Raw genomic sequence first — 19,582 nt, 5'->3', positions numbered from 1 at the left:
TTTACGGCTCAATCTTAAGGATTTTAACAAGATCTATGGCGACATGAAAAAAACAACAAAAACACCTTGGCACTGGTGAGTACATTATGAGATTAACCTCTGGCGGTCGATGTGTTAATGTGCACTGTCCTTACTGTCCACAGTAAAAAGTAATAAAATGTTTTGTTTTGTTTTTGAGTGACGGCCTCTGAACTGCATAAAGAAAAATCGGAATGAGCAATCTATCTAAAATGATAACTTCGGTGTGTCCTTCGAGTCTTTATCCTTTCCACGGCGCTTGTCAAAGCAGTCGTGGAATTGAGAAGGTTGAGGGTCTGCTTCCCTTTCAGACAAATTGCGTGTGGAATGTGGATCAATTTCAAGACAAGGCTTCTGTTAACACGTCACAGATCTAGCTAGATGCAATGTTACCCGAGTGTTGGGTGGGCCATACTCACAGTTAAGAATGGATGTCGGGTGTTTTTTAATACCCTACTTTCTGTGAGTGTGTGAGCAACTTCATCCTGTGATACAAAAAGAAAGAAGATACAAACAAAGATGGGGGACAGGTCAGTACACAAAAACAACATTGCTACAGGCTACGGTTTGCATTTTTCAACATTTGCAGAGATGCGTCAAATTGACTCAAATCCTATATTGTTGCGAACGCAGCGGAAGGCGCGCCTCCGCGCAAGTGGAGCTTACTATGACACCGTGCTCGGCTTGTGTGTGTGCGCTTCTGTGTGCATATTGTGTGTACTGCCTGTGTGCAGCCAAGTAAATGTCCAATATAGACGTACCATACATCAAATGAAAGGTCTTTAAAAACTCAACACACCTGTCAAGGTTGCGTTTAAGCCTGCCCCTTCCCCCGGAAGCCACGCCCCGGAGAAGGCTCCTAAAAACTCCCCATTGAAACCCCATGTTAAATGAAAAGTGCCCAAATCGCTCCGAAACTTTTTCTACCCCCCCTAAGTGGGGGTCTACGAACAAATACTTCGGGCTCGGATTTTGTCTCCGCCCCCCGGAAGTGGGTGAAACAGGCACTTCAAACACTTTGTTGAATTGTTCAAAAACATTCAAAGTTTTTTTTTTGTGAATTTGTATTTTTCTGAGATGCTCCTTTTAACGCAGATTTTTTTTGTATTTTTTATATATTTTTTTATTGGTTACTGTTTTTTTTAATAATATTTTGTCATTATTATTTATTTTTTTGGCGTTCGCTTCCCGCGTTCGCGCGTCTTACTTGTTTTAGATAGTGGGAAAGAATTTTGCAAAAATGTGATGTGTCAGAGAATCGTCAGAAATCAAATCAAAGTGTCTTTTTTCAAACTGCCTTTTTCAAACAGTAAGTTGTTTGATCTTACTGATTTAGAATAATGAATAATTCCTTTTTGTCCAGTGACTCCAAATCTAAAGGCCTGAGCCTGTACTGTTCGATCATAATAATATATAACATTGAAAAGTGTAACCAGAAAATTGCAAAAACCACAGCCATTGTTTTCATCGGCTACATGGCTGGACGGAAGTGTAGTGTGTCCGCTTGTAGCCAATCTGTATGTAGCTAACTAACTCGCTAATGTGTGAAATTTGGAAACAGGTGATAAACTATTCCGTTCACTACAGCTTGACAAGGCCATCGGCTGCTTGGAACGGGCACTCGCTCGCATGCCAGCTCAGTCAGGCAGTGGCAGTGGCGTAATTTACATAGGGTTGCCGGGTTATGAAAACCCATACGCGGGATTTCACCGCAAGGGGGCCCCCCTGCTGGCGAGGATTTAAATTTCTTTTAGTTCCTCTTAGCACCAAATGGTGTGGAGAAAGTGAAAGAAGACAGAACTATCGCCAAAAAACGCCGAAATTTAGAAGCAGTGGCTGCTGAAGGAGTGCTAAAACAGTGAAACCCCCCCCCCCCCCCCCCCCCCGATGACAAAACGGTCCGGGGGGGGGCCCTTTTGATCTGAAAACCCATGCGGAAAAAGGTGTGTTTACGCCACTGGGCAGTGGTGTAGTCTACGTATAGATGCTATAGACACCGTCTACACTCTGCAAATGTTTTAAAATATGTGTCTGTAGTTTGGCAAGTCTGTCAGAGAGTACTGTAGTGTGAACACAGCTGGGGAGGGGCTCGCGGGTTTCGAAGTAGTTAACGTGAACAGATATGGCCTCATCCGTTGATGTGATCATTTTTGGTATTTGACCGCACCCAGATAGCCCACTGCCCACTTAATTAGTATTCACAATAGAAACCGCACATACACCAGTGCAACAACAACAACAACACAGAGTATGAAAACGCAGGCATGAGGCATCATTAATTCATTCGTCTACTGCTGCTGATGAAGATCGGACCACCAAGAAAGAAGTTTGTTCAAAGCAATCTTTTTAAGATGTGCACCGCAAGGCCACCGTCATGTAGAAAGCATTTAAATCCCTCTAGCTGTAAATGTAATTGGCCCCTTCTACCATTATAACTGGGTATAGAACTGTATTTCAGTCTTACTGAATGCTCTCAGTTATGTGTGGATGCATGTATTATTGGCCTATTATTATTACTAATAATATTATTATTACACTACACATATATATAAATAATCACAGTCTATGCTCAGCAAAAAACTAGACTACACCACTGCGCTCAGACACCCCTCACAAGCCTCGCTGTCTGGCTGTCGGCGCGCCTGCCTTGTTGTCAAGTGATGAGAAGATTCACAGCGATGGGGGTGTTGTTTGCGAAATCTTCTGGTGCAAAAGACATTTTGCTCAACATAGGTCAACACTTAATTGCAGTACACAGAAGCAGTATAATGAAACCTGGCACTGGTGCTTTCTCATTGTACAGTAAAACAGCATGGTAGAGTACGATGTGCTAATAATTAACAAAATAAACTTTAAACATTAATGGTACAATCTTTCTCTTTTTTTTTTGCAATCTGGAACTTTCGTGAATAAACCGGTATTTTGACCAATCTGTATGGCAGAGTATGCTAATACAATATACTGTAACTACAGTAGCACAGCTGCAGTGGTTGGAGGTGGACTACCTACTCTTCTATTGAAAAATGTGGACCCTGTGTTCAGGTAGGAACACTACTAGTTGATAAGTGGCATTACTTGAAGCTCAAAGCCTGTCTTAGCTCACTGGTAAAAAGAAATTGACCTGGGTTCAAATTCCACAAAGGACTTTGAACCCAGGTTCAAAGTCTTATGCATTGCAGCTTTAAAGATATTTTCAGAGTGCTCTGGAAACAAGTAAACAATAATAAACCTAAACCAATGAAGGGAACAACCTTGGCAATTATGACTTCCTTCTTCAGGATCTTCATGGCGTAATAGATGCCACTTGCTTTCTCTTTCACCAGAATGACCTTCCCAAAGGTGCCCTTCCCCAAAAGCTTCAGATAGTCAAAGTCATTCATTGTCTGGAAAAGAGAAAAAGAAGAAGTGAGGCACAAAAACAACCTCAGAAAGCATCTGGTTCCCCATCGCTCAATATTCTTTCTTCCTCCTATAAGTAAGTACATACAGTGCTACTCCCTTACAAGCAGGAGGGGAATTAACAAAAACAAAACAAAATGTCAGTAAAGTTAGGGTGAAATGAGTTTGTCCACTCTACAAGCCACTTTATCAAATAACCCCCATCCATCATTTAGAGGTCAAAAGTGACTTCTAAAGTGTCTTTATCATCTGGTCTTATCTTATTTCTTATCTTACAAGAAAGTATAAAATTAAGTCTAAAGAGGACACTTTCACACGCCCATTCTTTCCAAGCTACTCAACTCTAAACGCAGTACAAAGCATCTGTTATCTTTGTAACTCAAACGTTTCAACAACAGAATATCAGTTGTACTTGGCAATTAAAGGTGAAATTGTGTGTAATTCCATTATGTTATGTAATGTGACCAATGTACTGCAAAAGTTGCATGCAATCTTGTTTACATTAAGATGACACATTTTGCAGCGCTTAGGGGGGTTCCAGGGGGTCCTCAGCAAAATGTTTTGATACATCATCACAATCATTTTAACCACTTTATCCATTTGGCTATAAAAAAATAGCAGATCTACAAGCTCACAGCGCGTCACTTAGTGCCGCGCTGCAAGCTAGTAGAATCTTCTGAAATGTTTGGAAATTTTTATTTTTAATTTTAAATATTTGTTAACATAAATCTTCTCCTCTGGGGGTCCTTGGCACAAAACATTTTCAGATGGGGGTCCTCAGCCAAATACATATCAATTTGGGGGTCCTTTTTTTCCCCAAAAAATGTTTATCCCACGATTTTGTAACCCATTTTTTTCACCCAGTGCCAATTGCCTATGTAATAATGGGCGCTACTCTCCCTCTGCCAGCCTAGGGAGAGGAGCTAGCAAGCCGGTTCTTATCACCTGACAGGGGGGAGGTTCCCCAGTAGGATGTAGCGCGTGGAAGGAACACGTTATTCCAACCAGCTTCTTTCCCCTCCATCAGGCACCCCGGCTGACCAGGGGGAGGCAGTATAGAGACCAGGATTACTGCATGTTTTTTTTGTGAGGGTACCTATCTTAGGGGACACGGGGAGTCCTTGACATGGGGGTCCTTGACTCGACCAATGACCTATTGTATTTATTTAGTGAAGCCCATCCACTTTCAGATCTCACCTTTCGTTTGTGGTGGCTGATGGACGTGTCCATCTCCTCCTCGTTGACGTTCTCGATCTGCGAGGTGGGGCTGCAGAGGATGCCCTCCTCCTCCTGCTTGGCCAGCGAGTCGGCCACCATCTGGATCGCCTCGGCCCACTCGTCCCTACAAACCATTAACACCACCGTTAGCCTATTAAACCCATTAAGATTCTTAAAAATGTTTTCTAAATCCTAACAGTTTTTTGAAAAGAAATGAAAAAAAAATGTTTTCAAGATTAAAAAAAAAATAGCAGATCTACAAGCTCGAGTGCCGCGCTATGAGCGGGTTTAAGTCCCGACCTTTGCTGTGTGTCACTCACCCATCTCTCTCCCCATTTCCTGTCAAGTCTACTGTCCTATAAATAAAGGCATAAAAGCCCCCAAAAATAAATAAATAAAAATAGCCGATCTACAAGCTCACACAACGTGTCACAACGCAACGTGTTGTGAGCTTGTAGATCAGCTATTTTCTGCAAATGTTCCCCACATAATAGGGATGCTGGGGCTCAAGTGGTTAAGAGAGGCATTGGACTAGGGCTGCAACTAGCTGTTATTCTACTATATGGATTAGTCTGATTAACTGTTGTACCCCTATATTGGACACCAGCGAAATACAGGGCAGTGAAGCTACTGTAGCCGAGGGAGACAAAGTTGTTTCCTTCAACAGTTAGCATTATCTTGGATTCTCAGATGGGCAGAGAGAGAGCGTCGGCCACCTCATGGCAATTCAGATAATAGCCAGCTATGCTGTCAGTCATAAGATTCAATGTATTAATGGAATTAGTTTTTCCATTAGCTGCAACGGACTAATTAACTTGTGGGCTATATGAGAAGAAGCTTTGTAATGTTTACAATGAGCTTGACTAGTATGGCTTTGGGCACGGGCCAGAAAAAAAAGAAATAACAGGGCCAGAGAGAGAGAAGAGTTACTGTAGTGGGGCTGGTACAACAATCAATACAACATAGCCACGACAAAAAAAAAAAAAGCTAGACTAGCTTGGCCATTTACTTCGATAATGTACAACAGAGGAGCTCCATTCCAAAAAAAAGAAGAAACATCCATTTGAAAAATGTGAGAGCTCCTCTGGCATAATTGGTGCTATTAAAGTAATATTGACAATCGATTGTTAGTGGGAGTCTTAGAGCCATCTTTAGCCCTCTACAACACAGCAGCGATTGCAGGCTATATAACCTTCTGTGATTTTACAATAGCGAGCATTAAACCTTAAGTAATAGGGTGATCCCCCCCCCCCAGGATTTTGGAGTGGAATCCTGCGACTTAAGAGCTGCAGGCTTTGACATTCTCGGGCCATGTTACGCTGCCACACCTCTTTCTTCTACTTCCTGTCTTTCTTCTCGCTGTGTTGACTGAAGCCCATTCTGTCCAATGAGAAGAATGAAATACTCGAGAAGACCAGGCTTGGTCGACTCGAAACGTTGTGCTCACTCACAGCGAGAAATAATGCCGTAAATAATAAAAAAAAGAAAAGATATAGCACACTTGGGAACGCAAAAAGCTGCGTGTGGGTAGTTTTTCCTTCTGTAAGAATAAAATACTCCCAGAGTGTCCAGAGTGACTGCGTAGCCAAGGAGAACGTAATGCTGGAGGAGAACTCAATGAGCGGGGGAATTGTCAAAAAAAATGAAGCCAGGCATGTGTGAAGCTGGCTCAGTGGGCTAAAAAGGCACAAACCACATACTGCACTTGTTACAATGCAGGTTTGAATCCTAATCCTTAAACACGTGTCACCTGTGTCAGCTGAATGGGCGTTATTACATTTTTTTCTATAATTTTTTGTCCCACTATTTTGTAACCCATTTTTTCGCCCAGTGCCAATTGCCTATGTAATCCTGGGCGCTTCTCTCCCTCTGCCGAGCCCAGAACTGAGCTCATGCCTCCTTCAATGCATGAGGAACTAGCAAGCCGCTTCTTATCACCTGACAGGGGGGAGTTTCCCTGGTAGGACGTAGCGCGTGGAAGGAACACGTTATTCCAACCAGTTCCTTTTGCCTCCATCAGGCGCCCCGGCTGACCAGGGGGAGGCAGCAAAGAGACCAGGATTACAGCATGTTTTTTGTGAGGCTACCTACCCTAGGGGACACGGGGAGAACATGCAAACTCCACACAGATGGGCACTGATGACGCAGAGGACACGCCCCCAGCGCCCACAGCGTCCCCGGCGGGAATCAAACCCAGGACCTTCTAGCTGTGAGGCCACAGCGCTAAGAATGGGCGTTACTAACAATGTGTTTTTGTTCTTTGGTGAGGTTGGATGGATACAGGTTAGTCTGCCTATAGCTGGATGGAATGGAAATTTCATTTTTATCATTATTCTTTTTTTTATAAATGTTGGGGGGTGGGGGGACCTGATCACATGGCCGCAAAATGCCATTGCGAGTCCCCGGTTCAATTCCTGGCTGGCCAGACCATTTTGCTGAATGTCATTCCCCTACTCTATCTCCTCATTTCCAGTCTCTTACTATCACTAATGTCAAATAAAGGCTTAAAAATGCAACACATTTGTTTTTAATGAAAAACTATTCTTGAGCAATTCCGTAATGGATGAGAAGAAAAGTGAAGGAACCTCTCATCTGGGGAGTCTACGTGAAAGGTCCTCTCTATGACGGTGGTCCACTGGAGACAGCGGATGATGAATGTGTTTGGCTTGGGTCGCTCCGTCTTCATTAGTTGGCATTCTGAGAGAGGGGGGTAAATAGACAAAGACAGTTACTAGAACCCGACCCAAGGCAGATATTTGGGTCCGATGCCGATCCCAATTATGCACAAACCTAGCCCACCGATTACAGATTTTGACCGATATTTTGTCAAGTTTTTCAAAAATATAAAACACAAAAGTAGCTGGACTACAAAATCCTTGTGGGCTTGTAGGTCTAATATTTTAGAACATTTCTGATGACTTGTAAGCAAATGTTCGGCTATAATGACATGCCCAACGTAGGGACGCCTACCGATATATTCGGTCTGGCTCTAATAGTTATAAGTAAAGTACTGTATATAGACTGACAGAGTGAGAGAAACACATTCATATACACAAGAAAAGCAGCAATAAGCATGCACAAATCTTTTTCACATTTAAAAATGTGCAGGTTTTGAACATCTGACAAAACGTTCATCTGACAAAACGTTCACCTGCTCTTACGTCTGCCCTCAAGTATTGTCTCTCCAAATTGTTAAGCTCCCATCCCATGCACAGAGCAGAGATTTGCTGGTTTTCTCTACCTGGCCAGGGGTCTAAGAGACGCTGATGAGTAGCGAAGTTTAAGCACTTTCAACCTGGCATCCCTATTTTGGGACCTGCCATTATAGGTGAACATTGACAAACTTTCATTTTTCTTTCTAAAATATTATTAGTATTAATATTTTCAATATGTGTCATGAGACAAAGTATATATGGCTTAATCTCACTGTAGCAATGTCAACTTCATAGAAGCATTAGCTCATAAGAGTAAAATGATTTGTAGTTTGTGTACAGGTGCTCTTATCTCTGAGTTTAGACCGTGTGCACAGACTGCAGTGCTGCTGTTGTGGTAGCAGTCGGTGGCGGTGCGGCATAATAGTGACACCGGCAGTCTGGCACATGATTGGTTGCTGACGGCTAATGTTGCCAAAGTTTACACAGCAGCCAACTTTCGCTGGTTGACAAAGAAACAATGCCGACTTTCTGTGACATGGTGCCAACTTGTCACAGATCAGAGGAAAATAAACTTCCAACAGCTAGAAACCAGACTTGCTTGCATGATGACTGCGCAAACAACTTGAAATGTCGACTCCTGTAAACTTGATATTGCTGTGGAAAAGTTTGCACAGAGAACCAGGTGGAAACAAAGAATCCGTGCATGTAAGCCTCTCCGAATAGGAGCAGAATAAAAAGACAGACAGCTTCCATAAAGAGTCTGGTACAAATAAAATCAACATGTACTTGAAAGCCTCAGTCTATCTCAGCCTTTTTGTTCACATAACTCAAAGCAATGCCTTCGAGTTTCAAATCAAAGCAATGCCTTCTTGCATTCACTTAATGTGAACATAAACACAATGCAGATTATTATTAGTATTTTTTTAATGACTTTGAAATTGAAATGCCAGGTTGCTTCATCTCGGTAGAAATGATAAATGTTGCTTTCCAAATGAGACGGAGTTCCAGTGGACTCCAGCCAGCTACAATGGGTGTTCTTACTTGCTACAGAGAAGTTGTTGAGAGGATAGGCCAGGTCAGCGTCCTGTGGCTTGTCCTTATAGCCTATGAAGGAACCATCCGTCTTCAACAGGAAGTAGCGTGGTCGCCAGTTCTTGATGTACTCGCCTGCCAAGAGGAAGTAACACAAACAGCTTTCGTTCAGCAAACAAAATCACCTGCATTAGCTCAGTGTCGCCAAGACAAATTCCTGTACGGAAGAGGGAATTTGTCTCTGTGACATTGCAGGGCTGAGATATATTGACAACATACAGTGATACACAGGCAGCACCTGAAAGTTGAGGCCGTTTCATTAGTGAAGCATACAGACAGTGCGGTTGCAGTTGCCAACCAGAATGCAGCATGCCGGTTCAAAAGAATGATATACTGTATGTTTAGGTAAACAGCATCACACAGAGCTAAAGCCACTACTGTAGATGGTAGGTACTGTATGTGTGTAGTCTGTGTACTATCGTATGTACCTAGGACCCCAATGGAAACAAGACCGCAAGGCCTTTTTTGGTGTTATCCTTTTAGACAAAGTGTTTAACTGTACTCGTGCTGTTTTTACATTTCTGTCTAATAAAATATCCAATCAATCAATCATCACTATGGAACATATTCACTTATTATTGTGAGTTCACTGTTCCATAGTTGACAGCTACGTATCTCTGTGTTCATTCCATCTGTAAGAACGATAAGGCTAATTCAGCAGTGGCATGCAACCACAGGAATAAAACTGTAATAGAGATATGTTGAAATAGCAGTTCACCTGTGAAACGGAAAGACACTGGCAACCCCAATGTCATTCATATATTATCCAAATATCAATGTTGTCAGTAGTTTTAAGCACTGCACCCTGTACTAGAGCTGCACTTTATTAGACCAAATTAGGGGAACAAAACACTGACAGAGGAGACAGATTTTAAAAAGCACATCACCAATGCCTTTTATGTCTAAAACCCATTCCTTTTTATTAGTAAAATAGTGAAAATAGGCGTTGTGAGCTTGGTAGATCAGCTATTTTCACGTTGTATACACTCTTGTATAATGAAGTAGGGCATTTGTTTACAAAAAGAAAAACATTCAAAGTTATAATATGGAGATACGAGATTTCTGCCCGACAGCGACGATATTTAATAAATGATATCCTCTGTGGAAAAAGAAAATGTTCTACATTGCATGTGGCATAGAATCCTCAGAATGCATCATATTTCTGCTGTAATGATGCAGCCCACTTTGACACTTTCGCCTCTATGGGCACTAATCTGAAATAACATCGATATCGATAGAAGGCATGCAGTGGCCAATAATTCAACTGTACTGGCGGCAACATGTAGATGTTTGCTAGACTAAACCAAATCTTGTTCAAAATCGGTTTTGATGGTCAACTGTGAAAATGTAACCTATTTAGTTCATATAATCTATAACTTCACTTAAAGTATACTGTATATTTCCCTTGGTTGCCATTGTGACTGAGGGGGTGGGGTTTCTTTGAGATGAAAATAAATTGTGCTTTTCTGTTCATTTTAATCATGTAGGTTCAACAGATAGGAATAGCTCACAAAACACACACAGCACTACCTTATCCTTAATGGTGCAGTGAATCAGGTCCTTATTTTTTTAAATATCAGACAGAATGACAGAATGTGCCCACACATCTGCAGCACAGTATGTCACCTTTGTGTCTCTTATTGAGAGGACAACATTATTGTCATCAGACCTTCTTGCAGAATGAAGCTTACTCTGATAACCGTTTGCTTTCTCATGTGAGAAAGGATATTTGTCTATAGGGTACTTCAAATTTCATCCTGTTGTCAAATAGCAGCATACAACAGGCTTGTCTCAAGGCCAATATTTGTATTGAGAAAGGCCTTTTGAGTGTATTATTGACCACACAACCAGCAACAGCAACCCACTAATTTCAGTTCAGGTACTTCAAATCTTACATGGTACCGCCTGACAGCTATTGTTTTATTGTTTTAGACGTCAAGGTAGCCCGACTGATATATGGGTTTGGCCGACATATCAGTCATTATTTGAATTTTTGACAACATCGTTATCTGCAATTATGCAGCCAATGTGTCCCGATTTTGTACCTTTTTAAAAAGCTTGCGTGTCGCATCGCAACGTGTTGTGAGCTTGCAGATCGCCTTATTGAGCTCGTACGTTGCCTATTTTTGAACTTTTTTTCTTAGGTGGTTAAATAAATAAAGTGTGTACTGGTATTTCATTTTCATTGTATAATTCCAGTTAAATGTTCTTTTCATATACAGTACATATTCTTCATTGAAATTTTGTTTTCTATCAAAAAGATATATATTTGTTTGCTTATAAGTTAAACGTTCTAGAAAATGTAGTAAAATCTAAGTTTTTCAAATTGATCTCAAGATTTTGCACTTTATTTTTGACAAAATATCGGTCATATCGATATAATCTGCGATCTAGGATCGGGCCCAAAGGTTCGGCAGCCCTGCTCTACTCAAGGCCTCTATTGTGAGAGCAGGCTGAGGTGTACAGAACAATTCACTGAGCCGTGGGGCCAAGGAGGAAGGAACCAGGGTGTTAAGTCATCCTCTGTGTGCTCATAGTGCCACAGGAGGAACTTCCCCCCCGCCTGCCAGTCAACAGCCACACACACAGTCACAGACACACACACATACACCTCCAGTACAGTGAGTACACAAACTAAACACCCATGCTCATAATGACACATGGGAATTTTCACCTTTCCATCCCTGGTCAATTGCAAAATAAATCACCTACCAATATGAATATTTAATAGAATATGTTGATCTTCAGCAATCTAAAAAATAATGATAGCTGCCTGGTCACTCACTGCCATAGAAGCTGATAATGTAGACGAGTGATTTTCAACCTTTTTTTATTTTCAAGGATCCCCAGTTTGATCAGATTTTTTTTTTAATCCCTGGTATCCTAATCCAAGAAAATTTTTGTTAGATATGAGAAATCATGTCTAACATGATTTGACATGAGAAATCATGTCTAATATGTCCGATATGATCTGTTCTTTGGTCCAGAATTCTGTGAACTCAGATCAATACATGCAATAATGGTGAAGATTAACTATCAATCATTTAGCTGGGAATCCCCTGGAACCCATTCAAGGACGCCCGGGTGTCCCCTAAACCCCTTGTTGAGAACCACCACTGACATAGTAGACAAACTTAGCAGCCACACTAAGGAATGAACACGTTTCATACAGTTCCGCTAGCATACCAAGCAATGTAACTGTTACTGCACACACATGGGTAGTTGGGTACACACATGACAACGCTAAAACACTTACATGAAGCATGGTGACAAGGACAAACACACACAAAATGCACTGACCTCTTTTCTGGACCCAGCCTTCCTTGACAACGTTTTGGTCGCTCATGGTGCCTTCTCTGCCCCGTCACCTCTCTTGATGCCGTGACCCCGGAGGAAGAGGAGGAGGAGTGGTGGTGGTGGTGGTGGGGGGTCGAGGGTGATGCCGGGTCAGCGGGTCCCTCTGTCTACCTCCTCCTAGACACACGCCCACTGTCACCCTCGCTGTACTCCCCTGTCTAATCCACCCTTTCTCTCTCTCGCTCTCTCTCTCCTGTCCGGCGTTTCTACCTGAACCTCACGTCTCTCCACCTGCTCTCTGCGATCTCTATTCCTCCCCACGATCACTTTCTCTTTCCTTCTCTCTGACCTGACTTTCTCTTTTTTTCTTGTTATATATTATTTCTCCACTTCCCTCCTGCCTCTCCCTCTCCGTGGGACCCTCCCTCTCCTCACCGTCTCTTCTTCTTCCCTCAGACCACTCTCACTTTCGCCGTCTCTCGAGACACACACCTGAATGTTACACATTCACTCACTCTCTTTCTCACGATCACTTTTCCTCTCTCTCTCCCTCTTGTTCTCTCCCTCTTCTCTGTTCAGGGTTGTCCTGCAGTGACTCAGTCTGGAAGGAAATAGAGGGACAGAGTAGAAAGAAAACGAAGAAAAAAAGTCAAAGGACTGTTCTTATTTGCTCCCTCCCTTCTCTGGTGTTCCCCTACAACAACTTAGCCTACATGAGACCCAGAGTCATTGTTAAGACCCAGAACACGCTTCCCGTCTTCTCTCTCTCTCCACCCACCCACCGTCCCACTTCTTCCCCTTTCCTCTCCCTATATACACCACTCCCGCCCCAGTCTATCCGTCTCTCTCTGGCTTAAAGTGCTGATCCAATGTGGTTCCGGGATTTCTTAAAGGAACACATGGCCACTTTGCATTGCCTCTAGAGTCACCTACGGATTATTGTTCAGTGAGCTATTAGGAGAGGGCACAGACAACCTGCTGCCGTTGCCAAGGTCAGAGCTACCAGTTGGGAGGGGAAATAAACCTGTAGCTGTTTTTAAACTGCATAATCATGTATCAGGCATCTCAGAGAAGTGGTCCATTTGTTTTACGCAAATGAAATATCACATGTTTGTCAATAAAAGGATGTCAAAAGCAAACACAGCAAGAGCCTTGTTTTCCCAGGGGATTAAAGCATCTCTGGTTCCAAGATGTACGCTACAAGTAACATTATGATTTATCATGACATATCAACCTTAAATTCTTGCAAAATACATTTAAGGGATAGGCTATTCTGGCCACAATGTTGGAAGCTACCACTCACAGTTTTCAATTCAAAACCCATAATGTGTGATAAATGCTGTGGTTGCCAACATTTCCAAACAGACACAAAAACGTGTACAAATAGATCAACTAAAGTAGCCTACCTACAGTATAACAATAAAAGATGCTCTACAACACACATCTTGTGCAGTTCAGATGATACAGGACAGCAGGGGGAGAGGCGACAACAAATGGGCTCATCCAATGACAACAAAAACAATGGCTGACATGAGAGGGAGACGACGGTCTATTTTAGAAGGCATTAAACGGGCTCAGAGGAGCCTCAGTGTCTCTGTAAACACAAACATCCCTGTCTCTGGTTTATTGGACATGATCAGATCCATCCTCGCTGCAGCAGCACAGCCACATAAACAAAACAAACACAACACACCGAAACAAGAGCTTTTGTTTCAAGGGCGTGTGGTGTCATCCGTTACATAATAACATCCGCTTGGCGTGCTCCATTAATGTTTATATTAGGTGAGGCGCAAATATACACGTTTTTCTATCATGATTCATCATGAGCAGCACTCCAATGATTCAACGATTATACATGCTTAATAATATATATAAAAAACTATAAGACAATGTAAAAAAACGGTGTTGTAAATTAACCAGCCAATGCCAAGTTGGCCCGTGTGTTGATGTGAAAGGCTTATTATAGTAGTAGGGATGCGATGCTAGTAGCCAATGAGCTAGCGAGGGATGCTAAAGCGAAGCAGCCAGTGTTGCCAGGTTTGCGAGAGAAACAAGCAACCGGGTTTAGTAAAACAAGCCCAATGAGCACTTTAAACCTATACATTGGCTATTTTAAATATAGCCAATGTATAGGGGGTGGGGGGGGGAATAGGAATATTTTAACAACACAAATCTGATACACAGTCTGAGGTCCCTGGCACCAACTATTCTTAGACCGCAGACAAATACATAGAATTTAGTGGTCCTTACATGAAAATGTTTGAGAACCACTGGTTTAAACAACATGGAAGCAAGCCCCAAATAAGCAACTACACTTTAGAAACAAGCCCAAAAAACCGCAACCCACCACTATAATATTCACAAGCCTTAATTCTCCATGAATTGAGTACGTGAGGACCCCAATTGAAACAAGCCAGTAGGCTTTTCTGGACTTTTCAATCCTATTTAGTTGTATTGTGAACATACTTCCATGTGTTTTTTTCTCTGCAAACTTCTAAATACAGTGTTCAATCAATCAATCAAAAATAAAGGAAAAACAAGCCCAAAGTCGCTTATAACAAGCAGACATGGCAACAGTGCAAAGCAGGCTATAGAGAGAGGCTAGCATAGCATAGCATAGCATAGCATAGCAGGCTAACTGACAGACAGGGCTGTGTGTGCCTTGGACATTGGATGATGATGATGATGATAATGTGCCTCTTTTCACTTTCATCCACATTCAATCACATTGCTGGTAGTGGTCTCTGCTTTGGTGTTTTCTTTTAGGATGTGTGCCATCATTTATGCTGTTTTTGGGGTGGATGAATGGATGGGGTGAATGGATCATGGATGGTGGGGTGGGGGAGATGAAGGGGTGGGGGGGTGCAGAGGGACACAGAGATGTGGGCCGAGGCCAGACATCATGGTAGCAGCACTGACTGACTGGCTCTGTTTACACAATGCTGAACCCCCCTCCAACCGTACATACATTACCCATTTTCAACCGTTTTTGTCACATTTTCACACTTGCTTTGGCAATGTAAACGTATGTTTTCTCATGCCAATATAAAAGCTCCTTTGAAATGAATTGAATTGAACTGAACTGGCTGAACCCCTCCCTCCCCATCCCTCTCTCTCTCTCTCTCTCTGCAGCAGGCAGCCAGGCATTGGTAGGTATAGCCCCCTTTCCCCCAAAATATCAGATCTACAAGCTCACAACGCCTCGCAACGCGAGGCGTTGTGAGCTTGTAGATCTGATATTTTGGGGCAAGCCAGGCTAGGGGCAGAAACAAGCATCCCCATTCCCCAAGCAGCGCCGCATCCCCACAAACTTGCATGAAATGACGTGCAAGCAGCCAGGCAGCATCAAGCAAGCAGCCAGCTAGCATGATGCTAACTAACCACACAGCAGCTCCCACCCATCATCCATCCATTCGGATTCGGGTTTTTTTTAAAGAAAGAAAAAATAATGAAGGGAAGAAGCAAAAAAAAAAAAAAAAAAAACACGCCCTCATGCATGTCCTAAAATATAACGGCATCGACCCGGCATTATATACGATCAATATAAACATCTGGGGTTTTGTGTGTGTTTTTTTATCACCATCCATGCTGTGGATTATCATTATAACACGTTATTATTGTATTATTATTATTGTTATTATTGGGTCTTATTACCTTAGTAGTCGAAGCAGAAGAAGGATAAGGGACACCCCCCCTCCCTATGGGCGCTCCAGCATCCAACGCGGCAGCCAGGCAGGCAGGGTAGCCTATCTCAGGCAGCAGGGTAAATGTCGGGGAGGGAGGATGGAGCCGCTAATGTCGGAGAGGGAGAGGGATGGAGCGAGCGAGCAGCTCAGTGATCCGAATGGAAGAAAGACAGCGATGGATCCATGGCTGGCTGGATGGCCTGCTTGCTGCTGGAGCTGGAGGTGTTGTTTTATTATTAGTAGTAGAGGAGGGATTGATCGCAGCGACAGACAGAAAGAAAGAAAGACAGACACAGTCAGACAGACAGACAGCTCGATCTATCCTCTCCTCTCCTCTCTCTCCGGCTCCGACACACACAAGCTGCCTGGCTGGTTCTTCTGGAGGAAATCTAGTGACGTCACGGATAGGCAGATTTTTCGGAGCGACTTCCCTCTCCTCTCATATCCATCCATCCATCCGATCGCTCCATCCCTTCATCCATCCATCCATCCATCCAGGCGCTTTTGTTGGTCTCCAGGCTTTTGTTGCTGTCTACATACACCCCCCCTACTCTCCTTTCACACCAGTGTTAATTTCGTCGACTAATAAAACTATGACGAAAAATATTCGTCGACTGCCTTTTTTTCACTGACGAAAACTAAATAAAAACTAAGCTATGATGACTAGCTATAACTAAGACTAAATATATTGACAATTTTGTCAACAAATACAAACTAGAGTTACGAGACTAAAATGTCGAGAGACTTAGAGGAGATAGAGATCCAGTAGAACTGTAGAACTAAAAGACAAGTTATTTAATGTTTGGTTGCACTCGATGTTGCACTCTGAAAATAGCAGATCTACAAGCTCACAATGGTTACAGCATTGTGAGCTTGTAGATTTTCAGCATGCAACCAAGTGTAAAATCAGCCATTATGACGCCATCAAGGCACCACCAAAATACATAGATACTCAACTATAGATTTAGTCGATTAAAATCGTATGATATTTAGTTGACTAAAACTAGACTAAAACTTAAACTTTTCAGATGACTAAAATATGACTGAAACGAAATGAAATTGTATTCAAAAGACTATAACTAAACTAAATCAAACACTGGCTCACACATACAAAAAATGAAACTATATCTGCAATCATGTGGGCAGACATCGTCCCCCACATGATTAGAATTTTTCACAATGTCATATTGCCTTGTTGTAGAAATGTGCTGTACAAACAAACTTGAGTGTGTGTGTGTGTGTGTGTGTGTGTGTGTGTGTGTGTGTGTGTGTGTGTGTGTGTGTGTGTGTGTGTGTGTGTGTGTGTGTGTGTGTGTGTTCCCATAGGGATGACAGCAGCTAAATCCTAACCTCAATATGATACTTGTACTGTACAGGTCTAGCAGACGACAATACTGAGCACCTCTGGCGTTAACCACTTAACCATAAAAAGAAATTGAAAGCTCACAAGATGTTGCGACATTTTCTAACTTCTTCCTCTTTTTTTTAACCTATACTCAAATGCCCAAAGCTGAGATGCCAGCTTTAAATTGTTATAGCTGGCTCCAGACCAAAGAGGTGGACAGCCATTGGATGTTATGCAGGCCTACTGTTGCAGAATCTGGATGTTCTAGTACTAATACTAGTCTTAGTCTTTTAACAGAAGGGAAGGAATAAGGGGAAAAAAGGTGCTTAGCCAGGTGAAAGGTGACCTTCAAAATCTCCAGCCAGGGATGTAAAGTTGTGTGACCTGTGTCTCCGCATGCAAATTATGTTTTCAACTCAAGGTAAACAGTAACAGTCAGTAAATGCATGATTTTCAGACATTATTAAAGGCAGACAAGAGTTATTTATCATTTTACATGAGAGAGAGAGGGTGGCTAGCATGACATAGTCCTAAACAGAAACAGCAAACTTTGACATAATGACATTGTGTGTGCGCGTGTGCGTGTGCGTGTGCGTGTGTGTGTGGGTGTGCGTGTGTGCGTGTGCGTGTGTGTGTCGGAGGTGACCGTTGCCATCAGTGTCGGTTTGCTCTGTTGTGAAGGTTGCTAGTGTTGTATTTCTCTGGACCAGATCTCTTGCAGAGCTGTTATCTGAAAGAGAGCTTAGAGAAAAAAAAGCAAAAAGAAAAGATAGGAAAATAATGGAGAAAAGTAAAGAACTGACTTAAATGGTGTCAGCTTAGTCTCATCAAATCCACTTTGTGGAAAAGGTCCAAACTGACTGTGGATTCACAGGTAGGGAAAATGTCACCTCGACCTTTCTCTGTCTTTGTTATGGCAGTAGAATAGGCAGTTGCTGTCCATTCTTTTTCTCCCCTCTCACTTCTGCAGGTAAAACTAAGCTGTTCATTCTTACAACTTTACAGAAATGTTGTAGAATTTGTTATGCAAGAGAACTCTCTTCTTGTTTGGAAATCAAAGTGATTTTACTGTACATTTATTTAGAGGCAGCACTGCTTGCTTGGGCTTATTATGTACAGTGGGCTGTACATATGCGTACATCTGGCAAGTCATATACAGTACTGTGGTGACAATCTTAAAGATCTTAAAATATTTTCTCCCAAAATAGAATTATAAAAACTGTGAAAATAGCAGATCTACATGCTCATAACACATCACATTGCGATGCGTTGTGAGCTTGTAGATTGGCTATTTTCTTTACTATTTGTCTTACAACGAAGCATACAGTATAGGACTTTGAGTGATTTAAACACAGAGGAGCACAGTCAAAGGGAATATACAGTAAATACTTTTTTGTCAGATTCTGGTACAGGTGAACACACAGCCTTAATTATACTTGCTGCATTAATTGATGCATTAAGCCTTAAAGGGTTAGTTCAGATTTTTTTTGTATTTTCTGTAGGAAATACTTACCATTAATGTATTGCAAAGGTATCAATTGATTGCCCGAGTCCCGTGGTCAGAGTTATGGTCCGGTTCTGATGAATATGAAGTAGTTCCGGTAGATTAGTAGATTTGGTGGGGGCCGCTCATTAAAAATAAATGTATTAAAAAAACTAGCATCATTTGTATTGTTGACCTATTTCTACCATATAGAGCAGGTTTCGTTCAATTTCGACCCCTCTGTCACATGGTACTAATGTTTGTGTCCAGAATCACTACGCCGCGGCAGCCTACTCACGCACAAAATATATGACACAAAAAATAGTACCATGTGACAGAGGGGTCGAAATTGAACGAAACCTGCACTATATGGTAGAAATAGGTCAACAATACAAATGACGCTATTTTTTTACATTTATTTATTTTTAATGAGCGGCCCCCACCAAATCTACTAATCTACCGGAACTACTTCATATTCATCAGAACCGGACCATAACTCTGACCACGGGACTCGGGCAATCAATTAATACCTTTGCAACCACTACATTAATGGTAAGTAGTTCCTACAGAAAATACTCAAAAAATCTGAACTAACCCTTTAAGGCAATATCTCTTGAACATTGGGACGGGATGCTTTCATAACGACCATGTTTTATCAACTACAGACAAAGCCTTGATAATGACAGGACCTGGAGTAGCACTGAGGCTGCATGAGTTCAGAGAGAGACAGGGTGCAAGCCAGCTCGGCCCAGAGGCCAAGTAAGAACATTACAAACTTATTTTTTCCCCTCTACACCAAAACGTCTTCTCCCAAACTAGCAGATCTACAAGCTCACAACAAATTGCAATGCAATGCGTTGTGAGCTTGTAGATCCGCTATTCTCTCCTG

At 42.2% G+C, this 19,582-nt stretch overlaps 1 protein-coding gene across 2 annotated transcripts in view; it reads right to left on the bottom strand.

The window, feature by feature from the left end:
• The window catches only part of akt3b (v-akt murine thymoma viral oncogene homolog 3b), a 29,004-nt gene extending 12,776 nt beyond the window's left edge, over nt 1–16,228 (bottom strand). Inside the window, exons 1-7 of one of the 2 annotated variants that reach the window (XM_080419727.1) lie at nt 15,834–16,228; nt 12,183–12,780; nt 8,832–8,957; nt 7,221–7,332; nt 4,615–4,759; nt 3,270–3,401; nt 438–503 (exon numbers count right to left, since the gene is read on the bottom strand). In XM_080419727.1, the coding sequence (XP_080275853.1) occupies nt 438–503; nt 3,270–3,401; nt 4,615–4,759; nt 7,221–7,332; nt 8,832–8,957; nt 12,183–12,228 (627 nt within the window). In that variant the 5' untranslated portion in view covers nt 12,229–12,780; nt 15,834–16,228. Of the gene's footprint in view, nt 1–437; nt 504–3,269; nt 3,402–4,614; nt 4,760–7,220; nt 7,333–8,831; nt 8,958–12,182; nt 12,781–13,589; nt 14,128–15,833 lie in introns of those variants that run through there. The other variant, XM_080419728.1, reaches the window with a different exon arrangement.
• Between the last annotated feature and the right edge of the window lie 3,354 nt (nt 16,229–19,582).

This window comes from Gymnoscopelus braueri (assembly GCF_963280865.1).
Source record: "Gymnoscopelus braueri genome assembly, chromosome: 2".
NCBI classification, from domain to species: domain Eukaryota; kingdom Metazoa; phylum Chordata; class Actinopteri; order Myctophiformes; family Myctophidae; genus Gymnoscopelus; species Gymnoscopelus braueri.
The sequence above is the reverse complement of the archived record's forward strand: the minus strand, read 5'-3'. Positions and strand labels throughout refer to the sequence as shown.